Source organism: Oryzias latipes, chromosome 15 (genome assembly GCF_053564925.1).
Source record: "Oryzias latipes strain Hd-rR chromosome 15, Olatipes_Hd-rR_3.1".
Lineage (NCBI taxonomy): Eukaryota > Metazoa > Chordata > Actinopteri > Beloniformes > Adrianichthyidae > Oryzias > Oryzias latipes.
The window spans coordinates 31,746,871-31,761,899 of NC_136251.1; the positions used below are offsets into that span (position 1 = coordinate 31,746,871).

Sequence of the window (15,029 nt, forward strand, 5' to 3'; positions counted from 1 at the left end):
ATCTTTCCTGCCTCTCGATGCTGATGGTAAGTCAGGATGTTGTTGTCAACATGCAGCATCGTGTTGGTTGTTTCCATTGTCATAGATAATGAGCTTTAAGACAACAGTTTTTTTATAGGCTTCCAATCCAAAGGAGGGGGAGAGAAAAAATGAAAAGTTATAGTTCAGCGTTTCTCTGTGAAGGCCTTAACACCACCAAGGACTCCTTAAGCAGAGAGATGACGTGAGGAATCCTTTAAACTCCCAGAGCCAGGCCTCAGCGGAGTCCCCACCACCTCTCACGGCCCCAGAGCTGCATAAGCCCTCGGTCAGCCCAGCCTTCAGTCTTTAGGCCCCCAGATGCCAAACTTCTTTGTAGAACCAGAAATCTGCCCCAAAGGAGTCCCGGGATCTGCTACTGCCGTGCATGGGTCGGCAGAGGAAACACTTTCAGCAGATTTCCAGCAGAAAGTGTTAAAAGACCGTCTGTCTGTGTTAGCTGCATCTCATCCTTCCTTAGTGACAGCTTTCACTTTGATGTGTTCATGTCTGGATTCTGCCTGTCCTTTCGGTCTCCTTGTCTGCTTTACTCTGCCTTTTCTTTAACCCAATGCCTCTTTATGACGGCCCTTTCCATGATTCTCTGGGTGAATTCCCAGCAGACCAGAGTTTGTTTCCTCCTCTTCCTCTGGCCGCTGTGAAAGCTCCTGAACTCTGACTCAACAAGCAATCATTTTCTCTGAAAATGTGGGTTTTGGTTTGCTTGCAAGCACACTCGAGTGCATTCATAGAAAGAATCGCTAAAACGAGGATCTCCATCAGTCAACAGACGTGAAGTAAGGGAGCATTTACCTCTTAGGTCTGTGTCTGTGTTTTCTCCTCTGATAGTCCTCTTCATTTGACTGAAACTCCTCTGAACTGTGATGCAAATCCAGTGAATTCTGGTCCTGATGAAACTTGCAAGTGAACTCTGGTGCGGCGTGTGTGTCAAAGTGTCTGCAGATGAACAGTCCGTTGAGTACCGATGACAAGACTCTGGGTTCCTCTGTGTAACGGACTGATGAAAGACCAGCTCCGGCTCCAGAGGGTCTAGCTGGAGGGGCCGTTGTCTATTTTAGGGGGGGGCGCAGTTATCACACGTTATCTTTTGAAACTTTTTCAAACACAAAAATATCGTGCTGCATAGTTTTTAAAGGCGAATTTGATTGGGTTTTTCAACTTCAAGGTCATGTGGACCCGATGAGTGAATCCGGGTGCGGCTTTCCAAAACAGCAGTATGGAGGGGCGGAGCTCATACGCTTGGCGCCTCGGTGCTTGGCTGCACTTGCCTTGCTGATGCTGAAGTAGTTACAGTAGTTTGACTTCATTATGTGCTCACTTTTTTTGCCAAGCTCAAAAATCCATTTAGGGGTAAAACGATGCAGAGTCAGAAACTCAAACGATCCAGTAGCAACCAAGGTTATAATAATTTCGGATTTTTTATTAGTTTTAGTTTTTATTTCGTTTTGAATTTTTGTTTTTAAATTGATTTAGTTTTAATTAGTTTTTAGAGGCAGCTTTACTAGTTTTTATTAGTTTTTATTTTTTGAAATTGCTTCGTTTTAGTTTAGTTTTTATTAGTTTTAGTGTTAGTTTTAGTTTTTTCATTTTGTTTGTAAATTAGGATATTTGTCAGGTGCATGATTCAAAATCACCAGAATAAGTATTGTATGATAAAAAATCAATCAAAGATACATTTTGAAACACTTATTATTCAGAGGACACAAGTTCAACCATCCTTAAATTAAAATACAACAGCCGATAACAGCATTACGTTATCTGCTCTCGCCTCTTTTTCGGGGGAGGGCGGGCGACAGGCTAGCTTGTAGGTAGTGTTGATTTGCGTTGTTGTGTGCGCTTTTTAAATGTACTTTTAGATTCGTAGGGTTTTTCCCTTTGAGGAGTGTTCCACAAATTTTGTCTCCTGCTTCGACTACAAGGCACTTACTTTAGTTTTCTACGCTGTTATATTCAAAAAAGTCCCAAATAGGACTCTCCCGCTTTCTCCCAACTTTTAATGCAGCCATCACGCTCATGTAAATGTCTATGACCACGCTAGCCAGCAGTGTCTGACAGACATCATGTGACGTTACAGACAACGTGATGCCGTAGGGGTCAAATACACAGTAAAACTAGCAGCGTGAAGTAAATAGATTTTATTTCAACCCAAAAGACTTATGTATTAACAAAGACGAAAACCAAGGATTTTTTGGGGTTAATATTATTTAGTTTCAGTTCGTTTTATTCACACAACAAACAGTTTTAGTTAGTTTTCGTTTTTTTTAAAACTCTCGTTTTTATTTTTATTTCAGTTAACGAAAATGTTTTTTCAGTTCTAGTTTTAGTTTTTTCGTTCGTTTTCGTTAACTATGATAACCTTGGTAGCAGCCCGTCTCGAGGGGCTTGATTTGTAGAGGGATGGGCCTGGCGCCAGAGCCAAGATACACAACAGGCAGGGCTGTTCTTCTTCTGATCGTTTCATGGATTACTGTCCACAAACAGAATTTTTTGTATAGTAATTCCTATTCAAACTAAATACACTTTGAAAAGAAATTCCAACAACCAGTCTTTGCTGTCTAGTGGCGTCATCACTGACTCGGTTTCAGCGTCCTCATTTTCTCTGAAAAACCATTTTAGCCGTTTTTTGAGGTAATGAAACCACAGCAGGGCGTTTGCCAAGCGAACAACGAAAAGAAGAGAAGCGGAATGAGACAGAAGAGAAAAGGCTCCTTCATCGTCTAGTCTCTCCTGAAACACACCGAACTGTTCCGGTCTAAATGCTGCCAGTTCACGTCCTCCTGGTGGCTCTCATGCATTTCCGTCCTCGTCCACGCAGAGACTCAGACACAGACAGAGACTCCAGACTCAGACAGAATAGTCCATTTTTGGTTTTAAGTTGTTCCTTTTTCAGCGATGATTCTTCGGGGAAGTTTCATTGATTTTGTCATTTCAGATGCTTCTGCCTGGATCAGTGCGTCTACACATGTCTGTCTTGTTTAGAGTTTGTTGAACCACAACACTTCAGGGGGATTTCTGTCTTTTCTGTTCAGAGAAGCTCTTAAACTACATCTCACTGCATATTTGCTGCATTGAAGCTTTTTTTTTTTTTACCTTTTTATAGTTCAGATGAAGCCAAAGACCTGGAATGCAGTAAGCTTTAACTTTACTTTCTTACCATTAATATTAGCATGAAAATAGGATGCATTTTTGGAAAACATAGTGTGGAGGAAACATTATGAATAGTCTGTCAAAAGTAAGTCTGTTCTCTCCGTCCCTCTGCATCTCTGCAGAAAGGGTCTCTTTTCTCTCCATTAGCAGCAGCTCTCAGAGGAAGCATGATTCCTGCCGTGCTCCTCAGATAAGACGCAGCAGGAGCTCTCTTCATTCCTCTTCAACTGTCTCACCACTTAACATTCTTCTTCCCAGAGGAAATAGCCTTCATGTATTCAAAAGATACACAGCTCTGTCAGGGCGAATGTGCCGACGGATGAACCATGACTAACCAATTGGCTTTTGCTCTTGTGAAGCTCCTGACTAATCCAGTCCTTCACGTCCCGCTTGCAGTGACCATCAGCAGCTGCAGCTTCTTTCAATCTTTTTTGTGTCTTGGGTGTGATTGGATTGTCTTAATAAAAACCGAGTTTTGCACCTGATCATTTGTTTTGCAGCAGTCGCTGCGGTGGCTTGAATTCAAGGGTTTGAGACTTGACTGATGATGGATTCTGCTGGCTGATGGGCACAATTTATGTATAAAAGGACGCATTCCCACCAGACTGCTTGGTTGCATCTGTTTGACCTGCGCGAAAGGTCCCCTGAACAGCTCAGCCCTAAAGCGGACGTTGTCAAATTTTGATTTGAAATGAAAAGGTGCACCGCTCAGATCCATGTTGGGTCCTGTCCAGAGTCACGGGGGGATGCTGGGGCTTCTTTCAGCAAATTCAGAGTGAAAGCAGACCACACCCTGGACAGCAACCCCGTCCCAGTTAAAACCAGGATTCACGGTGTAGTGAAGGCGGAGGTGCTTGCACACATGGACCAAACCCCAGTGGGAAGGGTCCATTTCTATCTTTTTTTTTTCCTCTGTTGGTCTGTGTGACGTTTCCAGGCAGTTTGGCCTAGAAAGTGTGAAAACAAACCAAAGCAAAGTCTGAAAATTGTGTGTGTAGCCTCCCAAGCACTGTGAGCTTACGGAGAAGTCGGGGACAGATGAGATGAGATCTGCAAATCGGAATGAAACATTTTATCCATTGCTCATTTATGTTCTTTTAAAACAATTCAAATTCCTCCTAACACGTCCCATTCCCAAAACCTCCCAACGTTCTCGTATGAACGTGAGGGCACACATGGAAGCCGTGTCAGTGATGCACAGTCGGTCACCAGTAGATCTTTGAGCAGAGGTGGCTTCAAGAACTGAGCTGAAGGAGCCGAAGCTGTCAGATCGGAACAGATGTTTGAAAGTGTTTGCTAACTCCACCTGAAGGCGTTTACGCTCAAGTCTTAGCAAGTCATTATTTTACAGGTGGCTGTTTACACTGATAAAAAACTGGCATGCAGCATTACAGAAAACAATACATACTTATTCCAGGCACATCCACTAAGAGAAACACCCCCAAAAACAGATTTCTCACCTTTCAACCTGCCCGTTTAACATCAAAGCTGTTCATGATGTTGACATTCCTGCCCACCACTAATGGAGACGCATCAATCCAAGTGTGAAGCAAAAAAAAAGACAAAAAAAGGAGTGGTGTGCATTTTTAATTTATTTTAATCATCGTTTGCTTCTGTGTTGGGCTGCAGGCTCTGAGCTCCTCTCCAAATTTCTCAGACGCAGACAACTTGACAAGCCTGATAAAAGCGTGACGAAAATGGGGCTCCGATGTTTGTTCGGTATCAGGTGCTGTCGTTGGAGTAGAAACTTTTCTCCTGACATGAGAAACTAAGAACGAACTGCTCAAGAGAAGCCGTCAGCAGGACCAGCAAATATCCAATACACTTTGTGTTGTGTTTAAATCGTGCTTACAAGTCAGATTAGACACACAGATTATCACACACTTGCAAACAATTCTCCATGTTTCACAGACAGCAGTAGACTGTAGGAGCTGATGGGGGGAGAGACTGGGGGGGGTTCTGTTTTTTTACCACCTCAACTTTTTAACATATATGGACTTAATCTTTGATGATTTTCAGACCAACTTTAATGAATGAAGCTCTTACAGGAATGTATGCAGTGACATGTTTGCCACCACGTTGGCCACAAAATGTACTAAATTGCACATGGAAATATTGAACATTTGCTTTCAAATACTTTTTCTTTGCTTTCTTTTTTTTTGTTTTTGCGTTTGCAACACAAATGTTTTCCCATGCATTGTGTGTCATCCTAGTTTTTTCCTATCTTTGATTTTGCTCCCAAGGTTCAGTTTAGCGTGACGTAGCTGCCATCAAACAGCTGCTGATTGGTCCAGATTCTAACCAATCAGGTGTCTCTGTCTTGTATTGACGGTGCTTGGAGGCAGACGTGGTCTTTGTAACGGTTCTGTTCGAACAGGATTCTGCAGTCTTCAACCATTCTGGCCCGTTTCTCTCGGAGTAAAACCCAGAAGGAGCAGCAAAGAGGCTAAAATAAAACAGCTTTTGTATTTCTTTATTTTAGTGTAGTGACCAGCAAAAAGACATTTGAAAGCAAATAAAAAAAGTATTGGAATGAAAATATGTAATATTTTCATTTGCAACTTAGAAGGTTTTGTGTGCAACGTGTCGGCATAAATATCACTCCATAGGAACGTAGATTCTCTTTTTATTACATGAGGGAAACGGAAAAAGAGACTTGTCATTGTTCCACCTTTCTATCGAGCTGCTGTTTTCAGTCTGCCCTCTTTTGATCCTAAAAAAACTGTTTTGAACTGATGGTGTTGGATCCAAAATACAGGAAACCAGACTTGGCAGCAGAAACCTGAGCATTTAACACCTTTAATATGGTGACAAAAACCCCATGACTTAAGGCGGCAACAAAAGGATGGCTGAGCAGATGATCTGACAATGAAGACGTGAGAAGCCGACACTTGAAGACTGAAGATCATTGACTGAAATGGAGACAGCTGAACCTGATGTAACTGACAGGGGAGCGACTGCAAACAGATCATGACCAAAACCAGTTCCAAGAGTACAATCCATACCAACTCTTAATGTGAAAAGACAGATCCATTGAAGAGCTGCAGTGGTAATTAATTGTTTTATTGGGTTTATATTTGTTATCAAACAGACTCATGTTTCTCCTCTTGTCTCACACGTTTTTAACAGATAAGTTGCAGTAGTTGGTGTTAAAAAACAGAAACACAAAAAGTCCATCAGAAGCTCGCTCTGCATTTATATTGTTTTGTTTTTTTAACTTGTCCTGTCCAACAGCTGGGCAGACAGATGAGAGCTGAGGGCCTCTTGTGTTGGACATATTTTACTTTAACAAGAGGGGTTATTCATCTTCTGACAAACCAAAGGTATGTCTGAATAAACCCCTTTTGGAATAGAGGCCAAACTTTATTCATTTTAATCATATTTGAAAATCTTTTGTGTTGGACCGGATGGAAAAGGAAATGAGGGAAGAAGAGAGAGGGATGTTAGGGGGGGGGGGGGGGGGGGGGGGGGTAGGAGGGTGATCATAGGAGGGGAAGTTGGGATAAGACCATGAAGCAGCATAAAGCAACAAGTTACTGGATGTTTATCATTACAGTGAGGTTCAGATGTAATACAAATCTAGTAGGGGCGGGGCCTGTCCACACACACACTCAAATGCCACAAACACACCTGTTGGCTCCAAAAATGTCCACATGTCAACATGTACACAATACAAACACTGTTCCCACACGCATACTTATGCCTTTAAAGAAACTAGTGTGAAATCTTTCATTCATTCTATCACGCAAACTATTAGTGCAAAGGTGAGCTAACACCTGTGCTCAGGTGAGTGTTTATGTTCTTCTAAAATGGATGGTGGAATGTGAAAAGAAGGAGGAGCGCCCAGCCATCCCCACACCCAGACCCCCGCCGCAGCAGCAGCCAGAACTCCCCCACCCCCCCACCCCCCAACGCCCGCACGGCAGCAGATAGAGAACAACCGCCCCCCATGCCTCCCTGCTCTCTGGCCCCAAGAGCTAGAGAGCAGGGAGGCATGGGGGGGGCAGAGGAGAGCAGCCCCCCCACAGCGCCGGGAGGGTCCAACGCAGGGCCCCGCCCCAGAAGAGCGCCCACAGCCCCAGACGAGCACCCGACCACCACCCAGGAGTTCTGGGCATCCCCCACCCCAACCCCATGGATGAGCCAGGACCCCCCCAAGGGGAACCCGCCCAGCGCTCCAGGCAGCCACCCACCCGGACCACGGTTGGTCCAGGAAGGAGCAAGGCAGGGGCCAGCCGCCCCCGCCCAGGAGGAGGACACCCAGGAGAAGAGGGGGTCCACAGGAAGAGCTGTAAACATGGCCCGACCAGGCTCGCCCACAGTTAGAAATTTGGCGAGGCCCAGCGCTCAGGGGCAAGGACCAGAACCCCCACCACAGGGACACGGACACCCCCGACTCAGATGTGATGTGATGCCCGGCTCTTGGCCTTGCCAGATAGCTCAGGGGTCCCCCTCCCTGCGTGGAGATTTTTTAATACAGATTTTTTAATGCAATCTGCTAAAAATAAATGTCAAATTCAGTTTTTCCATTTGTCTTAACTTGGAATCTGTTTTCCAGCTGCAGAATGACAAACATAATTTATTTTTTGCAAAATATTCTTATGTTTTGGTTCAGTGGGGGTCTATTTCTGTAGTTCATGTTTGTGCTCTGTGGTAAAAAAGAAGAACGTTTATTCTGTCATTCGTCTTCTGAATTTAGCTGTTAGTTCAGAAAAATCGGACGTCCCAACAATTCTACTTTGTTTTCTGCACTGGCTACAAATATTTTCTTTTTTTTCCACAGTCTTCATTGGAGCGTCATGCGGGGGCCGTATTCAGATTGCAGGATTGTTGAGCTCCGCTGCTGCAACAGTTTTCTTTTCTTTGAATCCTTCAGTGTCATGTCTGTGGATGTGGAGGCCAATGTCTCCTCACACTTTTGCTTTCCTCGCTGTTCTCACCGGCGTGTTTTTCTGCTTGGATTTATTTTCCAGGACACCCCGGTGGGCAAATCAATATTTATGGTGAATGCCACGGATCCTGACCAGGGAACCGGGGGCAGCGTTCTATTTTCTTTCCAGCCACCCTCTCCCTTTTTTGCGATTGATGGCGCCCGAGGCACCGTCACCGTCACCAGACCTCTGGACTACGAGACGACCACCGCCTACCAGCTCACCGTCAACGCCACGGTCAGCACTCACACGTCATCTTTGCACACGCCGTCACTATCGTCCAAATGTGTGTAGATTGTTAATCTGCTGTTTTTTCTTTTTCTTTTTTATTTAGGATCAAGACAAACTGAAGCCGCTGTCTCGGCTTGCCAACCTAGCCATCTCCATCACGGATGTACAGGACATGGACCCCATCTTCACCAATCTGCCCTACAACACCAACTTACAGGAGAACGTTCCCCTGGTTAGTTATCAAACCTGCAATGCAACAAAAACCATAAAGACAAAGTACTGAGAGAGAAAAACACGGCTTAGATCCTTCATTTGTCATTCTCCCCGGTACAACACTCATACATGAAAACAACCATGAACATATTTACACAGAAATATTGAAAAAGTACCTAAAATGTGCATTAGTCATTAAAAACAGGATATGCAACGGTATTAAAACTGTTAAACCAGAAAAGAAAACCCTTCATGATCACTATACAGTGAATTTTAATAACATTAAAATCCTGTGGACACGTAAACGTCTAACTCATTTAAAAAGACCATCTGTCCATAAAAACATCAATTTAATTAAAAGGGAAAAGAACGCAGTCATTTGTTTTAACCCCATAACTACCCGATTCAGTTCAATTCAAACAACTTTATTTATCTATGAGGGGCAATTCTTTTTAAGATGCAGACAGTAGCTTTTGAAAAAACTGACACCTTAAAAAACAATTCTATAAAATACTTTACTGTATGAGGACAGACACAATATTACACAATAAAAAAACGCAAATAACAAAGTGACAACATAACGGTCACCATCTCTGGGCTATTTTGTAAGATCAATTTAATCAGCATCACATCTTCAGTTTATAAAAAGTCCTCATCAGTAAAGAGCGTAACACTGGAATGACGGGACGTTTCCTTTCTCACACCTGCAGCTCTGCAGGTGAGGCAGCTGTAATTACTGCGGGAGATTTACCGTCCTGCCGCAGGGATGGAGGCCCCCTTAAAGGTCAAAGTGGATTTGGGACGTATGTCTTTTATGGGGACTAAGTCACACCGTCAGCTAAGCAGTGTGGTCTCAACAAGGCTTTAGGCTCATCCTCTGCAAAGCAGTCATGTTATGGATATTTAGTACACTACATTATCTCCTAATATGCAATTATGCACACTCACCTTAAGTCACCTTCCACCTGGAGACCCAAGTAGATGCTGGTTTGACTTCATGATTCCAGTTTAGACCAGGAGGACAAAGACGTTCATAGATCAGTTTGTCGGCAGGTGGATTATCAGAAAGGGGCGGAGCAGGGAGCTTGTAGCTCCGCCCAGCATCTTTTCTATGTCACAAATGCGATCTTTTTCAAACTGTGTTTTGTTATCTGCTCCTGATTCACAACGGTTTGAAAAAAATATCCAAAATTCAGTTTTAATCTTAATTTTCTTAATATTTGTTAGAAACACCAAAAACCCATCAGAGTGGGTCTTAAATGTGAGCCAACGATGAGTTTGAGTTTGGGGGGAGCTGCTGCTCATCAGCTTTTTCCAACAAACCTCCATGTTGGAGTGAAACATTCAGTGACGCTTGGCAGCAGATGTCAGGGATTCCGATCAACTCTTGTGAAGTTCTACAGAAATATCCACATCTTATATTTTGCATCACGGTTTTCCTCCTGAGTGCTGGAAAAATGTGCTCACTCACATCCACCACCTCATATTTCACGCTGAGAAACAACATCTCGAGCAGAAAATCTGCCGCTGTGGAGTACACATGTGAGCAGCAGCAGCAATCCGGGGCAGGCTGCGTGCACGTTTCCCCCGAACATCTCTGGTGTTCATGTGTGAAAATGGCTTCTTTCATTGCACGTCTCACTCAGACGAGCCCCACGACTCACTCCACCACTTGCTTATCCCTCGTCCCCAGCCTGTCCGTGCTGTAGTAGAAATGTCAAGTGCTGCATTTGCATGCATATTAACGGGGCATGACGGAGCCCACGCCCAGTGTCTCCCCCAACTCTCTGATTCATCAACTGTCAGCAGGAAGGTCACAGCGGGGGGGTGGACGGAGAAAAAGATGGAGTGAACCGATGAAAGAAGTTAAATGATGGTTAAAAAAAGAAAAGTAGAGCGACATGAGGATAAATGGCAGTCAAGAACATCTCATTCCTGCCTCCAGCAGTAGGGGGCAGTGTTGACTCCTCTGGACCAATCAGTGTGAAATTTGTTCCTGACCCTTTGTGACCCGATAGCAGGCGCTGCAGCAATGCAGTCCGATAGCATGTTTGTGGTTTTCATAATGCTGCGTTTGCTTTATTACTCCAGTGCATCTACAAGGAATTTGGCTGCGGTGTCTTGTGCTCTGGGGTAAACAGCAAGGTAGTAAAGGGGTAAAGCAAAAAAGGATAAGTAATTTAAAAAAAAACAATACGAAGATAGATGTAAGGATAAATACACGTAACTAATTAAAAGTCAGCAGTAGTTCTGGTGTGACGGAAACCAGGGTTCAATTCCCGGGGGGTGGGGGTGGGGGTGGGGGTGGGGGGTGAACAAGTAAGCAATTGAATTGGTGAGCAGATAAAACCACCCAGTGAGGGTCCTTGGGCAAGACCCTTAACACTACTGCTTACCAGCATGACTGTGCATGAATGATCCTGGTGATGGTCAGAGGGACCGGCATCCACGATCTACCATCACATAGTATAAATTCAGAGTGAATGAATAATGGACACATTGTAAGCGCTCTGAGCGTCTGAAAAAGCGCAGACAAATCTAATCCATTATTATTATTATTGATACGGTTCTCGTGTTTCTGTTCCGTGCTCTGTGATTGGTCAGGAGGTCATCAGAGTGACGGCTCAGGGGAAGAATCTGACTTTGTGGCGAGTGGTTTTGGCGCACATTGTCCTAAAACGCCGCCCTGACGGTAGAAGGCTGAAAAGGTAGCGTCCGGGACGAAAGAGGTCGTTTGCGATTCTGCCAGCCCGTTTCCTGACCCATGACCGGTACCGGTCCTGGATGGAGGGAAGGGTGGAACCGATAATCCTCTCAGCAGATCTGATGGTTCTCTGATGACTCTCTGACCGGCTGCAGACGTGCAGTGACAGGAGGAGCGTCCGCCTCACTGCAGGCTGACGACATTCACACTGAGGTTAGGAGACTGGGCTTCCTGTCACGAGTCCTCTCTCCGTCCTTTTTCCCAGAGCCCGGTTTGTTTCTTTCTGACCGTCTTCCTCTCGGTCTTGAGCCAATTAACCTGTCGTCCTGAGAAAAGTTTGTGAAAGAAATCAAAACATTTTGTTTCCCAGATATGCTATGAATCTCTGCCTGAAGTGACATTAATCCCCTTCTAGAACAAACACACAATTTGGCTGTCAAATCAATGCGAAGGAGAGAGGAGGAAAATGGATAGAAAGGATGAAAAGTGGGAGAAGGGAGTTGGAAAGATGAGTTGTGTAGATGTGTGGCTGTGTGACGGGGGGGGGGCATCGTTGATGGGTGACTGAACATACTCTGCTTGAGAATACTGTTCATGTTACTTTAGCACGATTTCCCTCACTTTTCCCGCCACTCTCTTTCCCCGTATTTTATTTTCCCCTGTGTGTGTGTGTGTGTGTGTGTGTGTAGGTGTGTGCGTCTGTGTGAATTTGTCTCTTTAAAAGGCTTGTAATTGATTCAGCTGTAATTGGTCAATGACAGGAGATGCTTTGGCAGAAATGGAGCATAAACACGTCTTAGACACAATTTGCAGGATCAATGGGAGGCAGCCGCTTGGCTGTGAACGAGAGGACGAAGGAGGGAGGGAGGGAGGGAGGGAGGAAGGAAGGGAGGAGAGAGGGAGAGGAGGCAGGAAGGAGGGCTTTCAATCTCTCCCCGCAGCGCCGAGGTTTTTAGGCATCACTCCTGTGTCAGACTGAGGCACGAGGGCTGAGAAAGCACAACAGATCAAAGACTTTTCAAACCACTTTCTTTCTTTTTCTTCCTTTTTTCTCTTCTTCCATTTCTATTTTGCCGTCACGCTGCTCTATTGTCAAAATGTAAAGTCATCGACGCAGCAGGAAAGCTTTGAGACACACAAGGGGAAAATAAACATCAACAAAGTTCGAGTATTTGTAAAGATAAACCGGTTTGACAGTATATACGTATGTGTGTGGGGTTTATTAGAAAAAAAACCGTCTGAGACACAAATGCTCCGTTTTTCTTTGTATTTTCAACCGTCAAATTAAAAACCGGCGTGATGTTCTGATGTGGTCTGCACATGGACGCATCAGAATGGAGCAGAGCAGGCCCTTGCAGGTTCTTCGTCACAAATACGATAATTTTAAAACTGCGTTTCTTTTCGTCTGCTCCTGATTCACAGCGATTTGAATAAAGAAGTACTCAGAAATGCAATTTGAAACCCTTTATTTCTGTCCTCCATCACGATGAAAAGTGCCACAAGAACATGTTGAAAACACAATTTTCATCAGAGTGTCTTTGAGAAAAACAGACTAAGACTGAAATGTAAGACTGGACTCTCCATGCTGTCCTCTGCAGGGCTACCAAGTGCGGAACATAACGGCGCATGACCAGGACCTGGGCGCTCCACGGGGAATCGGCTACACCATCATCTCAGGTCTGACTCTCATCATCAATTTAGCATTCTCAGCTCAGAGGAGGGGATCGATCACCTCTTATCATAATTTTGCAGCAATAATAGACAAGTGTCATCAAGTCCAACAGTCAATAACGGCTGCAAGGCGAGCTGAATTGGAAAGCAGACGAAGCTGGAAGCTGGAAGCAATAATCAGTGTTCAGACGAGCAGCAGATAGATCTGTTTCTGTTTGCATTTCTGTGGAAAACAGGATCTGGATTTGTCAAAAAGCATCTTATTTGGCAGAAAAAGGATTCTAGAGTTTCCCCGCTCCAACTTGAATAACTGATTTTAAGTCAAGTTCTTTATTTTTGTTCCTTTTTTGTCTTTATTTTTGAAACTTTAAACTGTTGAAATGAAAAACGGATTTCTTAAAAAAATCCTCCCATAATCCATGAGGTGACTGCAGACGCGTCTGAGTCTAACTTCACAATAAGACAAAAATGTTCAGCATTCAGTCTACAGTTCAGGCTGCTTTAGACGTTATTTTGAAAACGCCAAAATGTCGGTGACCGATTTTCTGTGCAGTGATGAAAGTGAGAAGTGGGATGATCAGAAGGGGCTCGGCTTAACGACTCAACATAAATACACATTTTATGGACAAACTTCTAAAAATGATAACACAATAGGTAAAACCAGTCTAAGAAAAAGCAAAAAAAATCTGCTTTGACGGCACATTTACTGCTCTGTGTGACTCACCTGCATTTAGACTGAAGAACACCTGAGAGACGAACAACATCCATCATGAAGATAACTGGTTTAAGACCCCCCTCTGATGAATGGAACTGTAATGTTGTAATGGAATAAAGAAAAACGCACGGCAAATTAAGCAAAACGTTTCTGCAATCAGATCAGTTTTGCTCCATCTGGCTTCATAAATAGAAATCAGTTTCCCAAAACAGTCGGCCCAAATGCAATAAAGGATGAAAGGATGCTGGGAGACTCGACAACGAAGAATTTTCAACATGGCTGTGGATTTCAGCAGTCTGTTGGTTTGAAACCCTGTTTGGACATTGAGGCCGTGTCACACAGTCTCTACGAATATTTTGATAAGAATTGATCAAAACATTTGAATGACCCCCCCCCCCCCCCCCCCCCCCACACACACACACACACACACACACACATGCTCAAAAACTCACTGAAATTCACAGCCAAAAGGAATTACGGACAAATGAAAGCCCCCCCCCTCAGAAAAATGACATCATGGCGAGCAACACCGTCTAAGAAATAAATGGGGCAAAAATCGCTGATGTAGCCAAAAGATATAAACATCGAAATCTACCAACAAAACCAAAACACACGTGTCTGAAATTATTATGGGATGGCCATTAGACCTACGCCTTGGCAGCCGTTTTGTGGGAGACTTGGCCATTTTCACGGTTTTCCCAAAAATAGGTATACGCCAAGTATAAGTATACGCCAAAAATGGGAAGAGGAAACTTTTGTTTGAGTCGGAGGTTTCGTTGAACGTTGACCTCCAGGTGAGGCCACCATCTTGCATTAAAAAAAATCAATTTAAAACCGCCTTTAGTACCAGCTACAAATGAAAACTCGTCCTCTGGATATTCATCAATCGTTTCTTAACTTATCGAGAAGCTACTAAATGTTAAAATGAGTTGTAGATTTTGAGGGGCGTGTGCATGGCTACCTTCCAAAAGGGGCGTTTTCCTGTTACTCCCACATTCTTTGTGAAGTTTTAATCCCAGGACTTTAGGCTGGGGCTGAAGGAAATGATATCATTTAGCATATTAACCTATTAGGACTGTGGGTGGTGTTAGTAAACTCTGCTAAGGAAATCAAAAGGTTTTCTGAAACGCACTTAGTTGTGTTTGTCATTCCCAGGCAGCCTAAACATAAAACGGTTGCTATGGAGATAAACCCAACATATAGGTTTTAAAAGAAAAGCAGGAAGGGGCCGTGGTCGTCTTCATGAGGAACACTTAAAGTGAAACCTGAGAGCCGTGGAAGCTGATGGCATCTCTTTACCGCGTCCTCACAGCGTCACACCTGACACCTGTGCGTCTCACTGACAGTCACTGGGATCCTGCTTCAAACATGGAGACCG

At 44.0% G+C, this 15,029-nt stretch overlaps 1 protein-coding gene across 4 annotated transcripts in view; it reads left to right on the forward strand.

Annotated features, from left to right (window-relative positions):
* Window positions 1-15,029, forward strand: part of cdh23 (cadherin-related 23) — a 178,772-nt gene that overhangs the window by 65,799 nt on the left and 97,944 nt on the right. For all 4 annotated transcript variants that reach the window (XM_023963385.2, XM_078931958.1, XM_078931959.1 and 1 more), the window contains exons 7-9: window positions 8,160-8,354; window positions 8,452-8,580; window positions 12,864-12,942. In XM_023963385.2, coding sequence (XP_023819153.1) covers window positions 8,160-8,354; window positions 8,452-8,580; window positions 12,864-12,942 — 403 coding nt within the window. The remainder of the gene's footprint in view (window positions 1-8,159; window positions 8,355-8,451; window positions 8,581-12,863; window positions 12,943-15,029) is intronic.